Source organism: Microtus oregoni, unplaced genomic scaffold (genome assembly GCF_018167655.1).
Source record: "Microtus oregoni isolate MIOR12 unplaced genomic scaffold, Mior012 000008F_ref0000371, whole genome shotgun sequence".
Taxonomy (NCBI): domain Eukaryota; kingdom Metazoa; phylum Chordata; class Mammalia; order Rodentia; family Cricetidae; genus Microtus; species Microtus oregoni.
In genome coordinates, this window is record NW_024543067.1 from 21,318,471 (window position 1) to 21,341,527 (window position 23,057).

General features: G+C 35.4%; 1 protein-coding gene across 1 annotated transcript in view; it reads left to right on the forward strand.

The window, feature by feature from the left end:
• Positions 1 to 23,057, forward strand: part of Mmp16 (matrix metallopeptidase 16) — a 193,915-nt gene that overhangs the window by 89,215 nt on the left and 81,643 nt on the right. The window contains exons 2-4 of the mRNA XM_041657221.1: positions 8,683 to 8,831; positions 12,293 to 12,415; positions 17,352 to 17,656. Of these exons, the coding sequence (XP_041513155.1) occupies positions 8,683 to 8,831; positions 12,293 to 12,415; positions 17,352 to 17,656 (577 nt within the window). The remainder of the gene's footprint in view (positions 1 to 8,682; positions 8,832 to 12,292; positions 12,416 to 17,351; positions 17,657 to 23,057) is intronic.

Sequence of the window (23,057 nt, forward strand, 5' to 3'; positions counted from 1 at the left end):
GTCCAAATGGATCAAAGACCTCAATATCAGTCCGAACACACTGAACCTGATAGAAGAGAAAGTGGGAAGTACCCTACAGCAGATGGGCACAGGAGATCGCTTCCTATGTGTAAGCCCAGCAGCACAGACATTAAGAGCAACATTGAATAAATGGGACCTATTAAAACTGAGAAGCTTCTGTAAAGCAAAGGACACTGTCACTAAGATAAAAAGTCAATCTAATGACTTCGGAGAGGCTGTGGAGGAAGGGGTACCCTCATCCATTGCTGGTGAGAATGCAATCTTTTGCAACCACTTTGGAAATCAGTGTTTCGGTTTCTCAGGAAATTCGGGATCAACCTACCCCTGGACCCAGCAATACCACTCCTGGGAATATACCCAAGAGATGCCCTATCATATGACAAGAGTATTTGTTCAACTATGTTCATAGCAGTATTATTTGTAATAGCCAGAATCTGGAAACATCCTAGATGCCCTTCAAAGGAAGAATGGATGAAGAAAGTGTGGAATATCTACACATTAGAGTACTGCGCTGCGGTAAAAAACAATGACTTCTCGAATTTTGCATGCAAATGGATGGAAATAGAAAACACTATCCTGAGTGAGGTAACCCAGACCCAAAAAGATGAACATGGGATGTACTCACTCATAATTGTTTCTAGCTGCAAATAAAGGTCACGGAGTCTATATTTGGTGAACCTAAAGATGCTAAATAATAAGGTGAACCCAAGGAAAAACATTTAGTTATCCTCTTGACTATGGGAAGTAGACAAAATTGCCGGGGAGAAAATTGGGATCTTGGGGTGGGGTGGGATGGGGGTAAGGGGAGATGGGGAGAGAAAAGGGAGAAGGGGAGGGTGGGGGGAACTTGGGTTAACAGGATGATTGGGTTAAAGGATGGTTGGATAGGGGAGCAAGGAAGCACAATTCTTAGTTAAGGGAGCCACCTTAGGGTTGGCAAGAGACTTGAACCTAGAGTGGCTCCCAGGAGCCCAAGGCGATGTCCCTAGTTAATTCCTTGGGTAGCTGAGGATAGGGAACCTGAAATGACCCCATCCTATAGCAATACTGACGAATATCTTGCATATCACCATAGAACCTTCATTGGTGACGGATGGAGATAAAGACAGAGACCCACACTGGAGCATTGGACTGAGCTCCCAAGGTCCCAATGAGGAGCGGAAGGAGGGAGAACATGAGCAAAGAAGTCGGGACCACGAGGGGTGCACCCACCCACAGAGACAGTGGGGCTGATCTATTGGGAGCTCACCAAGGCCAGCTGGACTGTGACTGAAAAGGCATGGGATAAAACCGGACTCTCTGAGCATGGCGAACAATGTGGGCTGATGAGAAGCCAAGGACAATGGCACGGTGTTTTGATCCTACTTCATGTTCTGGCTTTGTGGGAGCCTGGCCAGTTTGGATGTTCACCTTCCTAGACATGGATGGAGGGGGGAGGCCTTTGGACTTTCCACAGGGCAGGGAACCTTGACTGCTCTTTGGACTGGAGAGGGAGGGGAAGAGGAGTGGGGGGAGGTGGAGAAGGTTGGGAGGAGGGGGAGGGAAATGGGAGGCTGGGAGGAGGCAGAAACTTTTTTTTTCCTTTTCTCAATAAAAAAAATTTAAAAAAAACACATTAAAAAAAGAAATACATAAAAGTATAATTATTCCATTTATCACCAGGTTATCACATAGAGCCTCAAGTAGGAATTGGTAAACTTCTCATCAGAATGCGAAAGTGTAACACTTTCACTCCAACATCCTTCAAGATACTGACTTTGTATTGAAATATTGAATGCATTTACTTATTTCCATACTCTGTAACGCATAGGGAAGTATACTATATTTGATCAAGTACAAATGTGAGGGCAAAGCAATGTTTTGATGGAGTAAGTTGAAAATCAGTAATATCTATGAGGAATATTTATAGAATCTGTTGTATTTTATTAAATAATTTTGAATGTAAACAAAAATGTAAGCATAAAACAGTTAAAATACTGAAAAGCGATTTCCTACTACATTTCTTTGTCCATTAATTCTAGCTGCTTATGTTAGCTGCTTTTAGTAATTTCTTACATCATACAGAATTTGTATATATCAGCAAACATATAGTAAATTGGTTTGTATACATATTCACATCACAATATTTTGTGTGTGTTTCTTCATAATGGTCCATTTGTATTGGAATGTAATGAGTGGATACAGGTCAAAGGATATATACATGAAAACATACAGACCCAAAATTTGTGCAAGACCTTGTGAAACCATGTAGTAGCATAGAAGCAAATAGTTTGTTTTGTTATGTTAGTATAAAAATTTTAGATACTTTGTCAATAAATTTAGCAAATACATTATCTAAATTTCCTGTTTTAGTTCGGGTTTCTATTGCTATGAAGAGACACTATGACCATGGCAAGTTCTATGAAAGAAAAAAAAATTAATTTGGACTAGCTTACATTTTCAGAGGGCTAGTCTATTAAAGCAAGGTACTGCTGAAGGAGCTGAAATTCTACATCTTGATAATCCACAGAAAGCAGAAATAACTTTGTGCTAGCCTGAGCATAGCTTGACCATAGGAAACATCAAAGCCTACCCCACAGACATACTTCTTCTAACAAGGCCATACTACTTCACCAATGCCACACCTCCTAATAAGTGTCCCTCCCAATTGGGACAATTTTATTTCAAACCACCACATTCGATTCCCTGGCCCCCATAGACTTCTTTTCTAAAAATTGATTTTTATTGAGCTCTAAATTTTTCTCAACTCCTCTCCCTGCCCCTCTGCCCCCCTTCGACCTCTCCCAAGGTCCCCATGCTAGCAGTTTACTCAGGAGATCTTGTCTCTCTTAGGGTGCTCATTATTGTCTAGATTCTCTGGGATTGTGATTTGTGGGCTGGTTTTCTTTGCTTTATATTTAAAAACCACTTATGAGTGAGTACATGTGATAAGTGTCTTTCTGTGTCTGGGTTACCTCACTCACAATGATGTTTTCTAGAGCCATTCATTTTCCTGCAAAACTCAAGATGTAGTTATTTTTTCTGCTGTGTAGTACTCCATTGTGTAAATGTACCACATTTTTCGTATCCACTCTTCAGTCAAAGGGCATTTAGTTTGTTTCCAGGTTCTGGTTATGACAAACAATGCTGCTATGAACATAGTTGAGCACATGTCCTTGAAGCATGATTAAGCATCCTTTGGATATATACCCAAAAGTGGTGAGGAAGGTTGTTTCCTAATTTTATGAGAAATCGTCACACTGACATCCAAAGGGACTGTACCAGCTTGCATTCCTACCAGTAATGCTGGAGTGTTCCCTTTACCCCACAACCTCGTATCCCTGCTCCCTGTATCCCTGCTCTCTCCAAGTCCTTTATCATGAAGGGATATTGTATTTTGAGGGAAATGTAGGACATATCAGCCAAGGCATGTTGGTATATGCAGGGCAATGATGGTATAGAAAACATGAACACCAGTGATCCAGAAACAGCCAAGAGACTGTAAAGTGTTTTTTTTTTTCAGAGAGAAATTTGACCTTACAAAGTTTGCCACATAGAACTTCTTGAATTTGTTATATTTAGAGATACAATATTTTAAGCAACTTTAATACATAATGACAGTAATCGTGATGTGAAGAGGAGGTATGTTGAATAAAGGGCATGATCTTTTAGGAAACTTGTTATTTCTGGACTAAGTAGAATAAGTCAAAGTTGAGAGAATCTAGAGGCAGGGCAGCTAATTAGGTACTCAGAAAAATACAGTCATATTAAAGTGTCAGTAAATGATTGCTTGAGGTACAAGGTCATCTTGAAAATGCGAAGTTTAGCATTCTTTCAAGGCTCTCATATATTTACATTTGAAGTACTTTCTCAGCTGCTTAGCAGTCCATTCCTACTCAGCCCCCTGACAGAAATCTACTCTATGAAGAGTGGGTGTCTTGACAGTTTTCACTTTCCGTGTGTGTTCAATGGGCATGCTGCCTTGATCCTAAAGACTGTGTTGTGAACTTAATAGCAGGTACCTTGGTGTTTGTCCCGGGATCATAGCCCTGCTGTTGTGCTACTCCAAACTCTATACGCGAAGTAAGAATTTAGAATAACCGCAATGATGGTTTCATTGCGTACATACTTACTTTATCTATCTCTAAGTAATCATGAGTTAATCTAACACCTGCTTGAGCTATCACCAGAACTGTATTTGCTTTTACACTACTTTTCTATTTATATACTCTCCAAAATATTTTATCAACTGTCATGATTGAATGCGTTTATTGTTACAGCAGTGTTGAATATATATACACATACTATGTTTGATTAGTTAAGTAATTTTCCAATAGCGGGTAAAATGGCCCTCTCTTGATTTACCTTTCTCCACATTACATAAAGCTTACCAGAAAGTTAGCAATACTCTGCCTGCATACATGATGTACCAACCTCTTTTTGAGTGCTTAGCTGTGTGGATGTAGGAGTGTGCAATAATTGATTAGGGGGTAAAAAATGGCAGCATGCCACTTGCATAGCTAACTGTAATATTAGTTAAGCATTAGCACGTAAAGTTGCCACGTAACTAGATCTCATATCTTATATTTCCTCTAATCTATCTCAGAATACAAGGAAATTATATAGTTCTCGGGCCTAAAGTTATCAACAAAACCTACAAGAAATAAATCCATTTATAAAAATGGCAATGTGATGGTCATTAGGGGGATAACTAATACATTAACATGTCAAATGGTGTCAGTTATTAACAAAATCCTCGCTGAAGTGCTCCAATGGAAATTCATTTTGAAGGATGAGAAGGAAAGTATTTTGTATCTTTTATATAGGAAAGTAAATGTGATGCCCCAAGGCAGAAGGGAATTTAAATTGTATCAGAAATACATAAAAATGACAGTGTGTTGGGAATATAAAAAGAAGGTTCTGTGTGAAGAAGTTACAGAATTTACAGTGTCTCTTTCTTCACTTACATGACATAATAAGGAGTTTATCTTTAGGGTTAATTTGAGAAATTGCTCATAGATTATAATCACACTAACAATATAGTCTCCACCTTTGCTTTAAGAAACAGTTATATGTTACATCCACTAGAATATCCATGATTCTAAAATTTTAATTGGAAATGAAAAGTTAGCAGGAATTTAAAATTTTGTGCATTTGTATAATAAAATGAATTCTAATAGCCATTGCTTTAGCCAACTCAAGCTATTTTATCAAACTGTTTTACTGGGAGCTGCTAATAAATAGTGTTGCAAACAGTTTGGGGGACTGGAAACAATTGCCATGGATTTCGGATTTGAAAATGAGGGCCCCTATTCCAAGTGCATGCTGCTAACCTTTCATAGTGTGCTCAGAGATTAAAAAGAAATACAACCATAAAGCAAAGAAAACCAGCCTGTCTCATGCTACTGTATATTCCTCTCTACTGCTGGGATTAAAGTGTGTACCACCACTGTCCAGTCTCTATGGCTCACTAGTGTGGCTTCTGGGTTTAAAGATGTGTGCCACCACTGTCTGGTCTGTATGACTGACTAGTGTGTCTGCTTTGCACTGACTTTCAGGCAAGCTTTATTTATTAAAACACAAATAATATGCCACTATACTTCCTATTTATAGTACAAACTAATGAGGGTGATCTCTCTTGGCTAGCATTTATTTTTATTTTTTTAAATAACTTGAAAGATTCCATTCTGCAGAGAGAAGCATTTTTTTTGGTTGTGCTTCCAATACGATATATCACTAAATATTGGAAATAAACTGTATCTGAAAGGTAGGAATATATATGGGTAAGATAACATGGAGAACACAGTTAGGGTGAGATCATGTAGATCCTTTTGAGGTTTGTGGTTTCTAGTGACAATGACTAAAGTGACTAGAGTGTAAATCAGGTCAATTTTCATTGAAGAACCTTCCTATTGTTAATGTTTTTAATGCTCTTAAATTCACTTTTTCTAATGAAAAATTAAAATAAAATAAATAAATCATAACAATTCACCAAGGCCCTGTTTGGCAAATATTTTACATCCCCCATGTTTTGAGATATGGAGTATTTTCAAGCAGTGTATGATTCTTTTATTTTGGCCTCTGCTTCCAAAGGCTATTTAAAAATATGTTTCAAACTTATCCTATTTTAAGGCAAATTTCCAGTTGAACAGATCCAATTTTAGTAATAAAAAGCATAAATACTATGACTTACTGAGCACCGAATTTGCTGTGAGTTTTATATACTCTGTCTTCAGCCTTATGTTGTCCTCAAATGCACATTTGAAGAACATATTCCCTTAGTACCCAGAATATGCATTTGGGCACTGAATATGTACTGAAAAGATTCCAAGGCACAAAATTTATCTCTGGAGACAAATTTGCTTTTTCAGTGATCTAGGAGTATCAGGAGTTTAAATCAAAGTTTAAGGGGTGGATATATTTCTGTTAGCAGCATATGAGAATGGATGTGTGTATTGCAGGCTGTTAAATGTGATGTGTATACATATCTTCCCATATATACATATATATTTATATACAACTATATGTGAACCTGTATGATTAATGAAACAGATGCAAAAATATATACCATATTATTACCCTTGGGAACTATTAAGAACCTGATGTAAGATAGATCTTCAAATATTACTTTGCATATTTTTTTACAAATTTTTTTGTAGTTTCATAGAAAATTTTCTTCTTGGCTGACAAAATCCTGACATTAATATATCACTCAAAATAAACTGACTGTAAGATGGAAAGTCTCACACCTTGCATGCTGTTTTATAACTAAAAAGAATTACCCCCTTGTCCTTCATCAGAAAAAGCAGCAATCCATGATAAAGAGTAAAATATAAGAGAATAAACACAAGAAATATAAAACTTCATTTTTACATTATTTAAAATCACTTGTTTTGGAAAGATTAAAGCATAATTCAAATCAAATGTACATTTTCTAAAACATGATATTTTTCATTATGCACCTCATATTTATGTATTTTTATATTTACTATATTTTAACATAAATCATAGGTTTTCTTATTAATAGTTTTCTCTTTACTGTTCTTATAAATGAAATTGCCAGTAGCTGAGCACCAAAGTGTAACATAGCAACAAACCGCTTCCTAGGATGTAAGGCATAAATGTGCTGCTATAGAAAATTTACTGAGCTTAAAATATTTTGCTCATGTATACTATTAAAGTCTTCTTTTTTTAGCAATTGAATTAAAATATTGAATTTCATACTAAGTAATATTATTGACTGCCTCCTTCATTGAGAAAATACCAGAGTCTTTCTCTTTTTATTTTCTCCACTGTTAAATAGGTGACTGGATGGCTTTCTCTGGCAGCCTGCTCATTACAGATGAGATGAGAAGCATCATGACACACTTTCTTCATTTAGGTGGCTGTTTTTGAGATTGACTTTTACCAATCACCTTCTTAATTGCAGTTCAGTGCCCATTTTAAATAGCTTTTATCAAGCTGATGATACATATGGATTGTAATTTTAGGTGTGGAAATTTTTGAGACTCTATGAAAGTTTATCCTTTTCTTTTCACATTTTAAATCCCGCATATTTAATATTATCTTTAATATTTAATGCATTTTATTGGATAGTTATTTATGCTTGGATACTGAATTTTCTGAGCAATAGCTATAACTTACATAACGCCAGTTATTACAGAAAAATCGCCCTCCCTTATAATCACTTGCGTGATAACTAGGCCACATCAGGGAGAAACACCCCCAGCTGAATGACTTCCCTAAGTACTGCTGCAATAACGTGAGACTTAGCAATTAGTCAAATAGTTCACTGCTGTTAAAGAAACCCTAAAACCCTGGGAAGACTGAGGCAAGAGATCGCATGCTAGGGTAGGGATGGGCACAAGATTGTACTTGTGGAGTGAAGGCATGAGACTCTGGGAAAGCGTGCCTGTCCTGGTGGGGATGGGTTCTTTTCCTCCAGTGCCCTCAGTTGTTTTTGTTTTCTTTGACTTCAAATGGTTCTTAATTGTTGATTCAGTTCAGATGAGGACATTTCCTTTCCTCTAACTTCTTTCTCCCACCATCCTCCCAAGTCTTTTCTCTGTGGAAGAGATGAGAATCAGGAAACTAAACCACTAAGAAAGTTGAATATTATCTATCAATTTCACATTATGAACTACATTAAGTAATGGTTATTCCTCATATGAAAGTGTTACACTGTCTTGAGACTATCCAGCTACAGTTGGGTAAAGTGTTTACGTGAATTTTGTATGCAAACGCCATTAGTAGCATAGTTCCTCTGTAGAGATACCAATCCCAGCTGCAGGCATTGCTCAGTTGGCCATAGAAACGTTCTTTAGATACAATCTATGCATATTCCTTACTCCTTATAGCAAGGATGTCTTGATAGGCTTCTGGAAAAGAATGATTTTGGAGTTCGGTTCCTGGAGGACGCATGAAATCTTATTTGTATTAGGTATAGAAATTATGTATAGTAAATACCTAAGTAGTGATTAATCACACTTTTTACTCATTCACATGTAAAATATGTTAGAAACGTCTACAACCACTTCAGAATCATAAGATAATCTAAAGTACAAAAGGTTTATTTCAAATATATCAAATAAATTTACCATCTAGTGTAGATATCAATCAATTTCCATAACAATAATGTTAAATTGTAAAGGTGATCTAAAGGAATTGTGCTTGTGATTACAGGTTTGGTTACAAAAATACGGCTACCTTCCACCGACTGATCCCAGAATGTCTGTGCTGCGTTCTGCAGAGACCATGCAATCGGCCCTAGCTGCCATGCAACAGTTCTATGGCATTAACATGACAGGAAAAGTGGACAGAAACACAATTGAGTAAGTAACGTCCTCCCAGTTCCTTCTCTCATGGATTCCTGAGCCCAGATAAATTGTCGACAAAACTACGCAGACTTCACCAACCACTACTGATATATTTTGCTTCTGTAAACTTTTCTTTGGAATGTATCCTATTTCCAACCCCAATCTTTTGAGGCTTTTCTTATATCATGCATATACAATGTCAGGTTGCTAACATTGTTTTAACAACACATTTTGAATCAAGGAAGAAAATATGAGCAAGAGACAAAGTAAATGCATGTTTTAAGACAGTGTATGGAGTGGCAATTAGTGTTACCTGTTTTGTGTGGTTCATGAGAGTTCCTGTTCACATCTCTGCAAACTATTACCTTGTTAGCAGCTTCACGTTGGATGGGGCAGGATGCATGTGTTTCAACAGTTGAAAGAGAGAAACAGTACAAATAATGTTCTTATATTGTGCTGGTAGGGAAAATTCAGAAATGGGCTATTGAAAGTTTGCTAGGTACCTATTGTGACAGCAATCTAAATGAGAAACGTTAAATACTATTTTTCACTGGAAATAATTTGTTCATGCCTTGTAATAACAGCTATTAATTTGGTGCTTTATCCATTATTCCTTCATCTATTGATTAAACACGTGGTTCTTCATGTGTACACTTTGTGAAAGACTACGAAAGCAAATTTATTACCTCTTGGGTAATGTAACTTTGTGTGTTCATGGCGTGCAGTGGACAGAGGCTCCGAGAAGGTTGTGTAATATCAGGAAGCATAATTAATGGTCCTCCACTACAAAGGAGGGATTGATTTGTTTCCTCTGTACGCAGGCAAAACTCTGTGTTCTTAGCACCCCGACACTCACAAAGTGAATATATCTCTGTTCCTTGGTGATCGTGCATTAAACTTCACAATAGATAAAATACAATTTACTCTCCATTTTCCAGGAGAAAGAGAGGAATATCAGAGCCCAAATGAAGTAGAGGGAAATTGCACAACTCGGGCCTTGTGGCATCAAGCTCGGGAGGCTTCCTTCTGGATATGTCAAAAATATCATTCATTTTTCTGTGTAAAAATGAAACACCATGACGCAAACAAACACTGACCCATCACATTTAATCTGAAATTCTATATCTTTTGTAATGGTTTACTTAAGACTGTTAGTCATGGTATCCCTGTATCACCAAGACAGGAGCTCATAGGATTGAAACTTCAAAATTAAACTTCAAAGTAGGTTTTAAAAATTAAGATCTTAAGTCCCTGAGGTTTTAAATAGATGTATAAGTACTGGCTAGTCCAGACCTCGGGAAATGAAAATCAATGAAAAATTAACAATATTCTGCAACAGTTAGAAGCCTCATATCAATATTGGGGATAGAATTTCAAAATCCCAGCCCTGAGTACCTTTCGTCATTGTAAGTACCTATTTATAGAGACACATCGGAATCAGACATTTTTTTTTCATGCTATAAGTATCCATTATCACTAATAAAGGTAGGCTTTGGTAATAAGGTAAAACCAGTTCTGGCATTTTGTTTCTGGGTATTATATAAAAATTTTTTCACCTAATCTCCTGCTCTTCATATTATTAACCATTTTTGATTTTGTCTCTCCCTATTCTCTTCCCTGAAGCCCCTCCTTTGCTCCAGATTGCTTGGCCTTAAACCTTATTGTTGCTAAAACTAGAAGCCCCATGACTTCATTTTCCTGCTGTCTGTGTTTTTCAATGAAATAATTAATACTGAGGTGTTATGTCTCCTCATATCAAATACTTTGAAGTATAAGCCCTCTAATCATGCTTTAAAAGCACTGCTCTGTGCTTTCTTTAATTCAAATTAACATATAAGGATAATCATGCTGAAACTGCATGATTATAAGTTATGATGGTCCACACTGATAATATAAGAATATAGAAGTGGAGCCAGGGTGATTGACACAAATGTGACACCATTTTGGCATGCACAGTGAGTTTCATGTAAATACTGACTTGGAGTGAAGCCTTCTCACGAAAAACTGCGCTGGAGAGATGCCACCTTAGTTAAGGGTGTTTGCTGCTTGTCTTAGGTACATTTCAATTACTATTACAACACACCATGACTAAGGCAACTTATAAAAGAGTTTATTGGAATGGTATGGTTTCAATGGTGAGTCCATGGCTGTCAGAGAGAAAGTACCCCTGGAGCTTGAGTTACAGTCAATTGTCAACTGCTCGATCTGGGTGCTAAAACTGAACTCAGTTCCTCTACAAGAACTGTAAATATCCACAACCCTGGTCACTCTAGCCCTTCATCTGATTTTAATTTAAAAAAAAAATCCTCCCCCTCCTTTGGCAAACAAACATATGGTAGAGTTGAGGTATACTTCTCAGGCAATTAAAGTGATTATTCCAATTGCAGTAATCCTTGTATTATGTTGAAGTAATTAACCACTTCTAAGTAACAAATTTGGTAATGCTTTGAATAGAATATTTTATTACTTTTTTGTTCATTAGAAATGACATTAGAAAGATAGTAGCATTTATTCTCGACCAAAAACTAAATCCATTGTCTAATAGTATATTAATTCTTTTAAATGATAAGTTGGCTAACTAATTTATTATTTAAACAAGCTTGCTTAAATTCCTTAATGAATAGACAATGTTATCGTAGGCATAAAATATATTTTAGCAAGTTGAGAAATTCAAGCTCATTATGTAGGGCATGCCTGATTTTTGTTTTCTAATTTTAAATGTAACTTGTGGGGGTTCTTGTTTAATGGATATATAGCAGTATATAGCAAAGAATGCATGATGAGAGGATTATCTCTTACAGTTCTTACTATTCTCTATACTTTCATATATGTACCATGTATGTGTGTATATTTGAGTAGTTCTGATGATCTAAATAATGACTCACAGATTAGTCAACAGATGCTAATATGTTTTCTTTGAACCGTTTTAGCTCTAAGTAGCATTTCTAAAAACTTACTATGGCCGGGCGGTGGTGGCGCATGCCTTTAATCCCAGCACTTGGGAGGCAGAGGCACGCGGATCTCTGTGAGTTCAAGACCAGCCTGGTCTACAAGAGCTAGTTCCAGGACAGGCTCCAAAAACCACAGAGAAACCCTATCTCGAAAAACCAAAAAAAAAAAAAAAAAAAAAAAAAGAAAAAAGAAAAAAAAAAGAAAAAAAAAGAAAAACTAAAAACTTACTATGAAAATGGGAAGTGAAGATTTCCTCTAGGTTACATACGTTTCAACAGTGAATTCTATAAAGAAATTTCAAGGAACTTCTTTCTGCAGTTACCTCAAAGTACACTGGAGGAAGTAAATGCACTGAAAATTTTGTGTAGTAACATATTGTGTTAACTGTTTCTGAAAATGTACGGCATCTATTTAATTTAAATTGTAAGGACATTGAAGATGGACCCCATCACTCTATGGGTTGCTGTCTATTTTCCCTTTGAAATCATTAAGAAGAGTTGCTGAAAAATACCCACTTTTTTCAGTTGGATGAAGAAGCCTCGTTGTGGTGTCCCGGACCAGACAAGAGGCAGCTCCAAATTCAACATTCGTCGAAAGCGCTATGCACTAACTGGACAGAAGTGGCAACACAAACATATCACTTACAGGTACAAGCACCCATCCCTACCCCCAATCTTGTTTCTTTCCATTGCTTTGTCATTTTCTTTGATACATGCTATTTTATGAAGATGGACTACGTGTCTGTAATCAGTGACATATTGTCGTTTGAAAGGACTATTTATAGTCGAAAAAATAAGCAAGTAGCATAGCTTTTAATTCTATCTTTTATTCAAAATGCTTTTGAAATTACTGATAACACTGAAAACACTTGGTTTTTGTTTGTACGTTTGGTTTTTGCTGTGGTAATTACTGAACTTGATATCAGAATGACAAACAACCTAATGTTACCAGTACTTCTTTGGATATTTTATGTTTTTTTTTAAACCCACTGAACTACTAATACTTTAAGGGTTCCACTTTGATCAAAGAACAGTGCTCAGACGCTGGAGAACAACAAATAAAACATGAGGACTCTGTGTGTCCTTAGGGAATATATAGCGGCGGGGAGACTAGCAATTCTATAAATGTCATGTCTGTATGAAAAGGAAGAAACAAAACATACCCACCCAACATCAGGACTGGCCTAGCCAGTCTGGAAAATCAGGGAGTCTTTTTAATGAAATGTCTCTTCTTAGACAAGGCTCATAAGAATATTTGAAATAACTTGTTAAACCAATGGGATAGGAGATGAAAGACACTGCATGGAGAGGGTATACCAAAAATACCTCAATAAAAATTATATTATTAGGAGAGGAAATGATAAATCTTGTTATTTTCACAAATAGGCCTTAATGAAGTGTTTAAAGGTAGCATTGAAATGATTTGGTTTGGTTTTCTCTATATACAACTAGAATATGACATTTGTACTTATTTTGATTATTTAGAGGTCAAACCTCAATCAGAGTTATAATCTCATATTGTCTTCCCAGATAGAATAACACTAGATAATTGTTTTATGAAAATTATGTCAGCTACTCTTCAGATAAATTAAAGACAAAATAACCTTGGCTCTTCCCATGAAGCTAGTATTCACCGTCATTTAAATTTTTCTGTGGGTTATTCATTTAGTTATAGAAACATTTCATACCACTTACACTATCTGTGCTTTCAAAAGAAAGTTAAATATTATTCCTGGAAATCAATATGGAATAATGCTTCTATCTCCCCAGCAACAGCAATATTCATGCCTGTTGTCCTTCTTTCTCCCGTGAGCTCCATTATCAAGTAGTGCTTAGTAAAAAGGTAGGAGACTGTGTGTATATGTTAGACAAGACTGAGAGCAATTCTTTTCCTGGTTTGGTGACATAGAAGTAGTTAGAAACTTAATAGACCACTATAAAATGAAGGGTTTGAAAACTTAAAATTACTGTCACTTATACTTTGTACTTTTATCCATAAAGCCTAGCATAATTCTAAACAATTACAAAATAATAAAAATTATAGCCATCTTAAACAATTATAGGCTTTCATTTTCATAACAATTTTAGACCAATGAATCTTGAACAGCACAGTTTCTGCTGTCAGGAATATTTTCCTTAGTGTGGCACATTTGCAAATCTGATCATACAGAATCACTCTGTATTGCTGATGGAGAACTATCAGTGACACTACCATTTGCTCTGTCTGGTTCTATTCACTTGGCTGGTGTATGATGTCATGTGTCTATGTCTAAAATATTATACATGTAGCTTCAGAGCCGTAAAAAGCCCATGTCTTACCAATTTATTCCATCTCTTTTCTCTCTAAACCCTCAGTAATTACTGCTTTTTTAAAAAATATTGATGTGAGCATTGTTTTGTTTCGGTATGGTTTTGGTTTTTTTGAGATAGGGTTTCTCTGTGTTGCTTTGGAGCATGTCCTGAAACTAGATTTTGTAGACCACGCTGGCCTCAATCTCACAGAGATCCTACTGCCTCTGCCTCCTGAGAGCTGGGATTAGAGATTGCACGATCACCACCTGGAGGCTTAATTATCTTTAGTCACAGTCCATTGAAGGAAGTAAAGCATAGGAACTCAAATCTGATGGGTCCTGGAGGCAGGAACTGATAGAGAGCACACAGAGGAGGGCTGCTTGCTGGCATGCTCCCTCGGTCTTCTTCAGGTTGCTTTCTTATAGAGCTCCGGGCCAAATTCCCAGGGTTCACGCCAGGGCTGGGCCTTCCCAGCCAATTAAGCTGCTAATTAAGAACATGCCTAACAGGTTTCATTAGAACTGGATCTTATGAGGCATTTTCTCAATTAAAAGTCCCTCTGAACCAAAAGCATCTGGCTCGTCAAATGGACTTAAAAGTAAAGAGGACACAGTGGCGGGATTCTCATTGTTCATGGAGATATCATACTTGGATGATTTCTTTAATGAAATATAATATTCAGCATCATCTGCACTTCCATGCTATCATAATATCTTCTTTGGTGAAGTGTCTCCTCAGATTTTCTGGTTAATAACTACATGGTTTTCTTGTTTAAGAAACTTACCAGTTTTTCTCTAAGTCTTTAAATACCTTCAACCATTGTTTCTTGTTTAGTGATCTGCCTTCCATTGTCTTTGTGATTTTTTTAAGAGCAATTGTTTGAATTCTAATAATGCCCAACTCATTCGCTTCCTTTGTTGTTATATGTAGTGTCTGAAAAATATTCCATCATGATTGGCTTAGGAAGAAGGCTAGACTCTGGTGGTGAAATATTGACTTGTTGGTTGTGTATTCTGAGTGAGGAATCTAGATAAGTGCCCATTCTGCAGGAAATCCTTCCAAATAGCATGCCTTTAGCAGTTTTGCAGTTCCATAGTGTATAAAGAGGATAAATGGTTACTAGTAATTTAATTTGCACAAGATTAAGAATGATGCCTTCACTTGGAGTGCCTCTGCTGTATCAAGATGGGAAATGAGTTCTAACAAGCTTTGATGCCTCCAAGAAGATACTTCCTCTTTGTCAAAACGTAACCTAGGACAGTATGCTGAATGATGGAAAAGACTTGCTCAAACCGACAACCATCCTTGAGCAGGCAGAAAGCAGTTTCTTCTACCCATCCTTCACTAATCTAAAATCTAGTTGTGTGTTTCCCTTCAAAAATGCATCCTGTCTCTACTGGCACCAGCTGATCTTAGTTCCACCATCTTCCATCAGGGGGTTTGCAAAAGTTCTTAAAATCGTCCATTTCAGCATTTTCTCTGACACCGTATACGTTCCTCATTGTGAATCAAGTCATTTATTTATGGCAGAAGACCAGCATCAAGAGTCATTCATAGCACTCTATTTGTTCTTCCTCCACTCAAAGCAGCAAATACGATGTAAAGGGAGAGGGCGTTGGTGAAAAGATAATATTTAAAAATCATGAAGCAAAATGATTTTAATGCTACATAAAAGGTTCTGTCAATAGTTCATGCTAGAGATTTGTTCTGAAAGTTAAACATTCACCTCATTAATGAGAATAATTAATAAAATTAATTCCAAAGCCTTTTACCACTTGCAGCTTCCTGGATCACTCCTTGCTTCCCAACTTTTCTTTGCTCTTTTGTATAGAATGAATAATATTTATCGACATATTAAAATGTAAATAAGGCCTCGACTATGTATTATAAAGGAAAAGGAAGCTCATTTTTAGATGTATGGGGTATACAGAATCCACAACAATGGATGCTCAGGGTATTGAGGAAAATGCTCCTCAGAGCATTTTCATCTTTCTCACAGGAAAGGTTTCTTTAAATTCATGCAAATTGTCACATTTTTGTGAGGTATGTATTAATATTCACCTCCATGTATTGTCGGTGGGATGAAATAAGGTTTATTCACTTTTTGTCACACTCACAATGCCCAAGTAAGGTCATTATTATTATGGCATGTGTAATGATTATAAACAAGTTAGTTATATATAATCAGAATGTTACCTTTTCTATTAGAAAGTACATCATAAAAAGTTTTTGATGTTGAGAAATAAATCTGAAAAAGAAAGATAAATTTTAGTCCACTATTAGCAATGGCATGCAGTTTAATGGCATATTTTGACTACATCACTTTCATTGTAGATTGCAGCTCTGACAATCACCTCTGATGACTCTACAGCAAGCTATATTCCATTGAACATCCTAGCACTTTTTATATTAAAGATTTTACTTTAGGTAATCTTATGTGGAGAATATTACTGATTGAAAGGATTTGAAACCTTTGAACCCTATAGTATTCATCTGTTAATTTTAAACTGTAGCTGCATTCTGTACCATAAAATTATATAAACAAGTTTCATATATGTTGTATTTGATAGAAATTATGAGGAAATTATATATATACATATATGTATATATATATGAGTACAGTTAAATGAATCAAAAATAGTAATTTGCCTAATCAACTTATATTAATGTTAGACCAGGGTGAAGCTAATAATGTCTAGATAACATTTTCATTTACTCCTGGTTCCATTTAAATTCACAAAATGTGTAAATCTTGGTTGTAAGTAGCTATTTTAGTTACTTTTTTTTTTTAAACTGAAAAGGCTCAGTTAAGCAGAGCAGAATATCAGATACCACAATAACTGGGCCTTTGTTAACAAAATTAAAACTTGCTTCATGCTGAGTTTGTTTTCACAGATCTACGGATAAAGATATTATTTGATTGGCTAATTACAGTGATATACTTCTTCAATGATGGAAATAAAAAGGAAATTGGTATTTTTGCTTCAGCTCAAAGCTCCTGCACCTGTTTGATCACTTAGAAAACTGGTTGATCTGTCATCCTACCTTCCACTCCCTGTCCTACGCAGATCTTCTCCCTAATAGCCTTGGCACATGAATGCCCCCTTGATGATAATGAAATAGCTGGTGTAATGAACAATGTCTATAAAGTCACTAAAAATGAATGAATTTTATTGATCTATAATAGAGTCATTTTCATTGATAATTTTGAACTAAAGAGGTGAAAAAAAATTACAGTAGTTTAAATTACACCAAAGAAGCCACACTGATCATTGTCTTTTCCAACTTTCAGTATAAAGAACGTAACTCCAAAAGTTGGAGACCCTGAGACCAGGAGAGCAATTCGCCGTGCCTTTGATGTGTGGCAGAATGTAACTCCATTAACATTTGAAGAAGTTCCCTATAGTGAACTAGAAAATGGCAAACGTGATGTGGATATAACCATCATTTTTGCATCTGGTTTTCATGGAGACAGTTCCCCCTTTGATGGGGAGGGAGGATTTTTGGCACATGCCTATTTCCCGGGACCAGGAATTGGAGGAGATACTCATTTTGATTCTGATGAGCCGTGGACACTGGGAAATCCCAATCACGATGGTAAGTGCATCATTTCTTTCCAAGTTTAATGATCTCCATTTTATTTTAAGATGCTCAAATAATTTTTAATTAATAAAATTAAGGCAGAGAGTCTATATATTACTTGCAAAATATAAAAGTAGTGTTTAAGGCTTTTTTAGATTGGGAAAATAATTGATCAAAATCACTACTTTGTTTAGTTATGTATGTTTTCTTTGAAGAATAGATATAAGTGTAAACACAAAATTGCATTGCTTTTGCAAATCATTACTTTTTAAAATAATTTATAGTTTGTCCTTAAAGTCCTGAGATATTCATCATATACACCTTATGTCATTTTTCCTTGTGAAATATACTCTAACATACATAGAATGTACACTGTGTATTTTGTATTATCTTCAGTCCTAGTATCACCATTACACTTCTTGTTTATAATTCTTCTCCTTCCCTTTTGTCTTTCATCTATTTAATTGGGTTACGACATGACAATATAATTAATTATCTTAATACCATCTATATTGTCTCACAAGCAAATTTCTTGCATTTTTTAAAAACATATCTGTCCATTGTCTAATTGCCATCATTATGTTCTGATGGCTAACAGCAGCGTAACAGCTAGAAAATCCAATCCAAGATTGAGTTCTCCTTGTACGCAAATGTACATTTTCAGACCAAAGGGTCTGATGATGCTTTAGTGTTCAAATTCTTCATTCTTATAATTCAACCCTGAATAATTTTCCTTCCTTGCTCTTGTAAATGGTGCTCTACTACATGGTGTATTGCTTTTATGGCAACTAATCAGCTAATAAAACTCTTAATTCTCTTTGATGAGTTAATGTTAGTCATAGAATTAAGTTTTGTTAGTTCATGAGAACATTTAGTAGATGGATTTTGTTAATCACCTTGCTCTTTTTATGATACACAGAGGTTAGTAAAGTCATGAATAGTGTAAATTTGCTAGGGCTAAATTTAAAACTAATCATCAGTTTCAAAGGACAAATCAATCTTAACTTTACCAAAATAAAATATGTGATACTTTCAAGTTAATAGTTCTGTATTTTATAGTATTAAATTAGTCTTACATTATTAGTATGTTTTCTGAAGCTAATGAGAGAAAGTCATAGAATTTTTATGGAGGAATGGAAAGTCAAAGCTTTAGAGTCAAACATATTTATATTTAAATGTTGGTTAACTGATCATTATCTCAAATATCCTGCAACAAATTTGTTTCAATTTGTATTGTGAAATTCATGTTGTAAGCTCTGAACACTGGAAGTCGAAATGTTTTCAATGTATACTGTGTGTAGAATATGTTTTACTTATTTATAATACTTCATTTCTGACGTATTTCAATACTGAAACATTGGCAGTCACAGTTGAATGTTACGCGTTGCATTCATTTAGTTTGTGTCCTCATAAATTTAAATTACGTAAATATTGCATAAGGATTATGTCTTTCAAGCTGTCTATATTTTCTCTTAAATTACTGAGATCCTCAATAAAAATAGCACTTAGCTTTAGGTTTCTGCTCTACTAGGTAGCAGGCAGAAAATTTATAAATAACCAAGTTTACTGACAAAAAAAAATGAGGATTTGATTATACAGGAAAGAAAAATGTTTACACTAATCTGACTGGGACCAGTACTATAAATGCTTATGTGTTTCATTTGATTTAAAAAGTTTTCCAAGGAATGTGTCAGTGGAAAAAAAATCTCAAATATAGCATGACCTAATACTTGTAGCTAGGTCAAGACATGTTTGACCAGATGTTTTCAAGAATACAATCTATTTTTCTTAATTTGTACTGTGGATTGTAACTTAATGTATAATCATAATATTCTTGTGATGTAAAGCTCCAGCTATAATCTTAAGCAATATAATTTTTGATATCTGGTCATAAATTTTGAGAAAAAAAAATATCTCTACCAGTCAATTAAGACTCTTCTTGCTCTGGGAAGAATCCTAAAGGAAAAATTCTGCAAAATAACAGTGTTTCAGAATTGCTAGGGATTAAGGACATGTTAATTGACATCTGAAAATATAATTGCATAATGATTTACTGCTTAATTAAAATTCAGAATCTTAAGCATCAAGAACTAGCAGCTAGATGGCGTCGGTCTGAAGTATTGATCGTTTCTTATAAGAGCAGCCTCCAACTTTGCTTGTGGTATTTATAGATGTGAAAAGCATTCATACAGTTTACATACTAGTTTCTAGAAGCCAACAAAGTTGTCATTTTGTAGCACAGATTAACAAAAGGCACAATTCCGACACCCCTATTGATAAACTTTGCTTTTCCTTTAATTTGGTCCTGAACTGCCCTGGCTTGTTTACCTGGTTGGTTTTTCTCCCTTTCACTCACAGCTCTTGAGCAGCTAGAAATCACTGCTGTCTGGTTTTGCAGCAAAAATATGCAAATGAAAGAGCCTCTTGATAAGTGCCTTGCTCATTTTGCACAGCATATTACCCCTCTAATGAAAGCAATTTGAATTCTGTCTACCTGAAAAGAGATAAAGACTGTCACAGACTATCAGTAACCACAGATTATTGTTGCCTACTCTTAGACCAATTTGCTTATTGTCATGATGCCTTTTAAAGCTCAAGCTAATTATCACTAATGGAATTATACCATAATTTTATTAAAACATTTACATATGAATACATCTTGAATAAAACATGCTGTCACTTTTAAATTTATATTGAGTTTTCATTCGTGAAAAAGTTGAGAATGAACATAGTAATTCTAAACCGAAAATATTTAGCTAGGCAATATTTTTAAAAGCATTTATTGCCTTGGTGTAAGTGAGAAAATTTAACTCTAGCAGAATGTTAAAATATATTTTGAGTAATAACAACTTATTCTTTTCTAAGATATGAAAAGAATAATAATAAATGTTTAGGTAGAATTGCCCACCTTAAAAAAAAAGTATCACACCAATTGCTTTTGTATAAGTAGGTGTCTAACACAATAAGATTTCCAATCAGTCACCTACGAGAAAAAAAATAACCATGCCTATAAAATGATATATAAGTATATTCAAAAAATTATCCTGAAACAGGAAGAATTTCATTATTATCTATGTTATAATACTGGTAACATGAAAGTATGTTTCAAGGGTGAAGGATGAAATACATGTCTGACATTAAGAAACCCTGAGATGATGCCCATCACTGTGTGTGTATGAATGTAGGGGTGTGTGTTGCAGTAACAGATTGTTGTTTCTGAGTTCACTGTCTAGTGTAAAGAGACATGCATAAGGCGATCCCCACTATCTCACAAATAGGGAGTGGAAGTGATATAATAATTTCACTAAAAACCAAACGTTATAAGTATATTGTTATTAAATATGAAATGAGTAACTTTACTTTAGACCTTAACTTTCATGAGTTTTACCTTTTCTTATGAGAATACCTATGTGGGTATCTCGATATTGATCTTCATATTGACCACAGAGGGCCATTGAAAAATGGTCTAATGGGTCACAGAGACACAGGTTTCTTGCCAGAGGCAAACCAGAGCATTAAATCTTCTTGTGCTGCGCCAGTCTTTCTGTTCCCCCTGCAGCTATTGCGGCTACATACGGTTTCTCGGGAGACTGCATGTTTTTCTATGCTGATTTTTGATGAAGAAAAGTGTCAGGTGACAAGAGAGTACTTTTGAAGATGTTCATCCGTCAGCCCACAGTCTGAGCGATTATTATTTATGTTGCCTGTCCTTAGGTTTCTGTTTGACTATATGCTAAAGTACCTAAATGAATCCTAACACAGGAATAGTTACTGAGCTTACTGAGATGCAAAATTCTTAAAATAACTTACTGCCACATACATTTTAAACATGATTTTAGTAAAACATGACGAGTCTATCTTTAAAGTAATTAGGCATCATATTCAAGAAGGACTTTATTTCTTTATTTACTAGAGTGGCTTCTTCATTCCTAGAATATTACTCATTTTATTATGTTTACTTCATTTTACTAGATCTAATACAAAGTTAAACAAATGTTTGTTGTAGGAAGGCCGCTTGTTTGTTCCTGGCTTCCCAGAACCAAAATAATCAATCACGCAGAAGCTGTATTAATTACAACACTGCTCGGCCTATTAGCTTATGCATATTTCTAGCTCACTCTTACCTCCTAAATTAACCCATTTTTATTATTTTATATTTTACCATGAGGCTCATGGCCTACCAGCAATGTTGCATCTTTCTGACCCCGCCTTTTTTCTTCCAGCAGTCAGTCTAATTTTCCCAGCCTAGCTCTACTTTGCACTATTAAATGCCAAGCCAGCTTCTTTATTAATTAACTAATAAAAGCAACACATGTACAGAAGGACTTCCCACAGCAAACGTTAGTTTTTAAAAACAATTAAATTCTGTTGCATTATATGATTATCATGTGGTATTAAATTATTTTTTATATTTAGATCTTCATAACCTTCAGAATAGCATATGAATTGAAACGATTATATTTGAGAAGTTTTAATTCCTGTCAAAGTTAATAAGGTATAGGAATGGTTCGCCTTATTTCACATACACACACACACACACACACACACACACACACAAATACACTGAAGCTTATACTGTATGAGGTTTCCATCTGACTTCTTGAAAGTCTTTCATATTATTTATCATTTTCCCATATGCTTTTCTCTACTACTTCCTCTTTGGTTATCTTTCCATCTTTTGCTTTGACCTAAATAATTCCTATAATGATAATTTATAAAAGCCTTCATTTGTTTTAGCTTTTCTTTTGAGTTTCAAATCCAGATTCTACTTTACTGCCCCCATGGGGTTCTCAGAGTATAATTTAAAAAGAAAACATATGCCGGGGGTGGTGGCGCACGCCTTTAATCCCAGCACTTGGGAGGCAGAGGCAGGCAGATCTCTGTGAGTTCGAGGCCATCCTGGTCTACAAGAGCTAGTTCCAGGACAGGAACCAAAAGCTACAGAGAAACCCTGTCTCAAAAAATCAAAAAAAAAAAAAAAAAAGAAAGAAAACTTATTGTGTTCCTGTACTTGACAGTTGTCATCTTTTCTGTGTTTAATCTATCAGTATCAGTATCCATCTGATTGTCCAGAGCAGAAACTGGCTTTCAACCAAAGCTGTTTATTTGTATTTGGCATATTTTCATGGTCTTTATTTTTTAACACTTTTCACAATTAATTGGTCTTATAGCTACCTTTCTGTCTTTGCTAGTTTGTACATTTGTCACCCATGGCATTCTGCAATTGGTCTATTTCTTAAGTTGATATGTTTATTAGGTTGTCTCTGGTCAGCCTGCTACTAATTTCAAATGAGGAGACTCAGTCTTCCCTCAAAGTCATGAGAAATGGTTTGTTTCCTTATCTGAGACCTCACTGGTTCATATAAGTCTTTATCTTAGGAGGTGCCATTGTTTCATAACTTTCTTGCACCTCTTT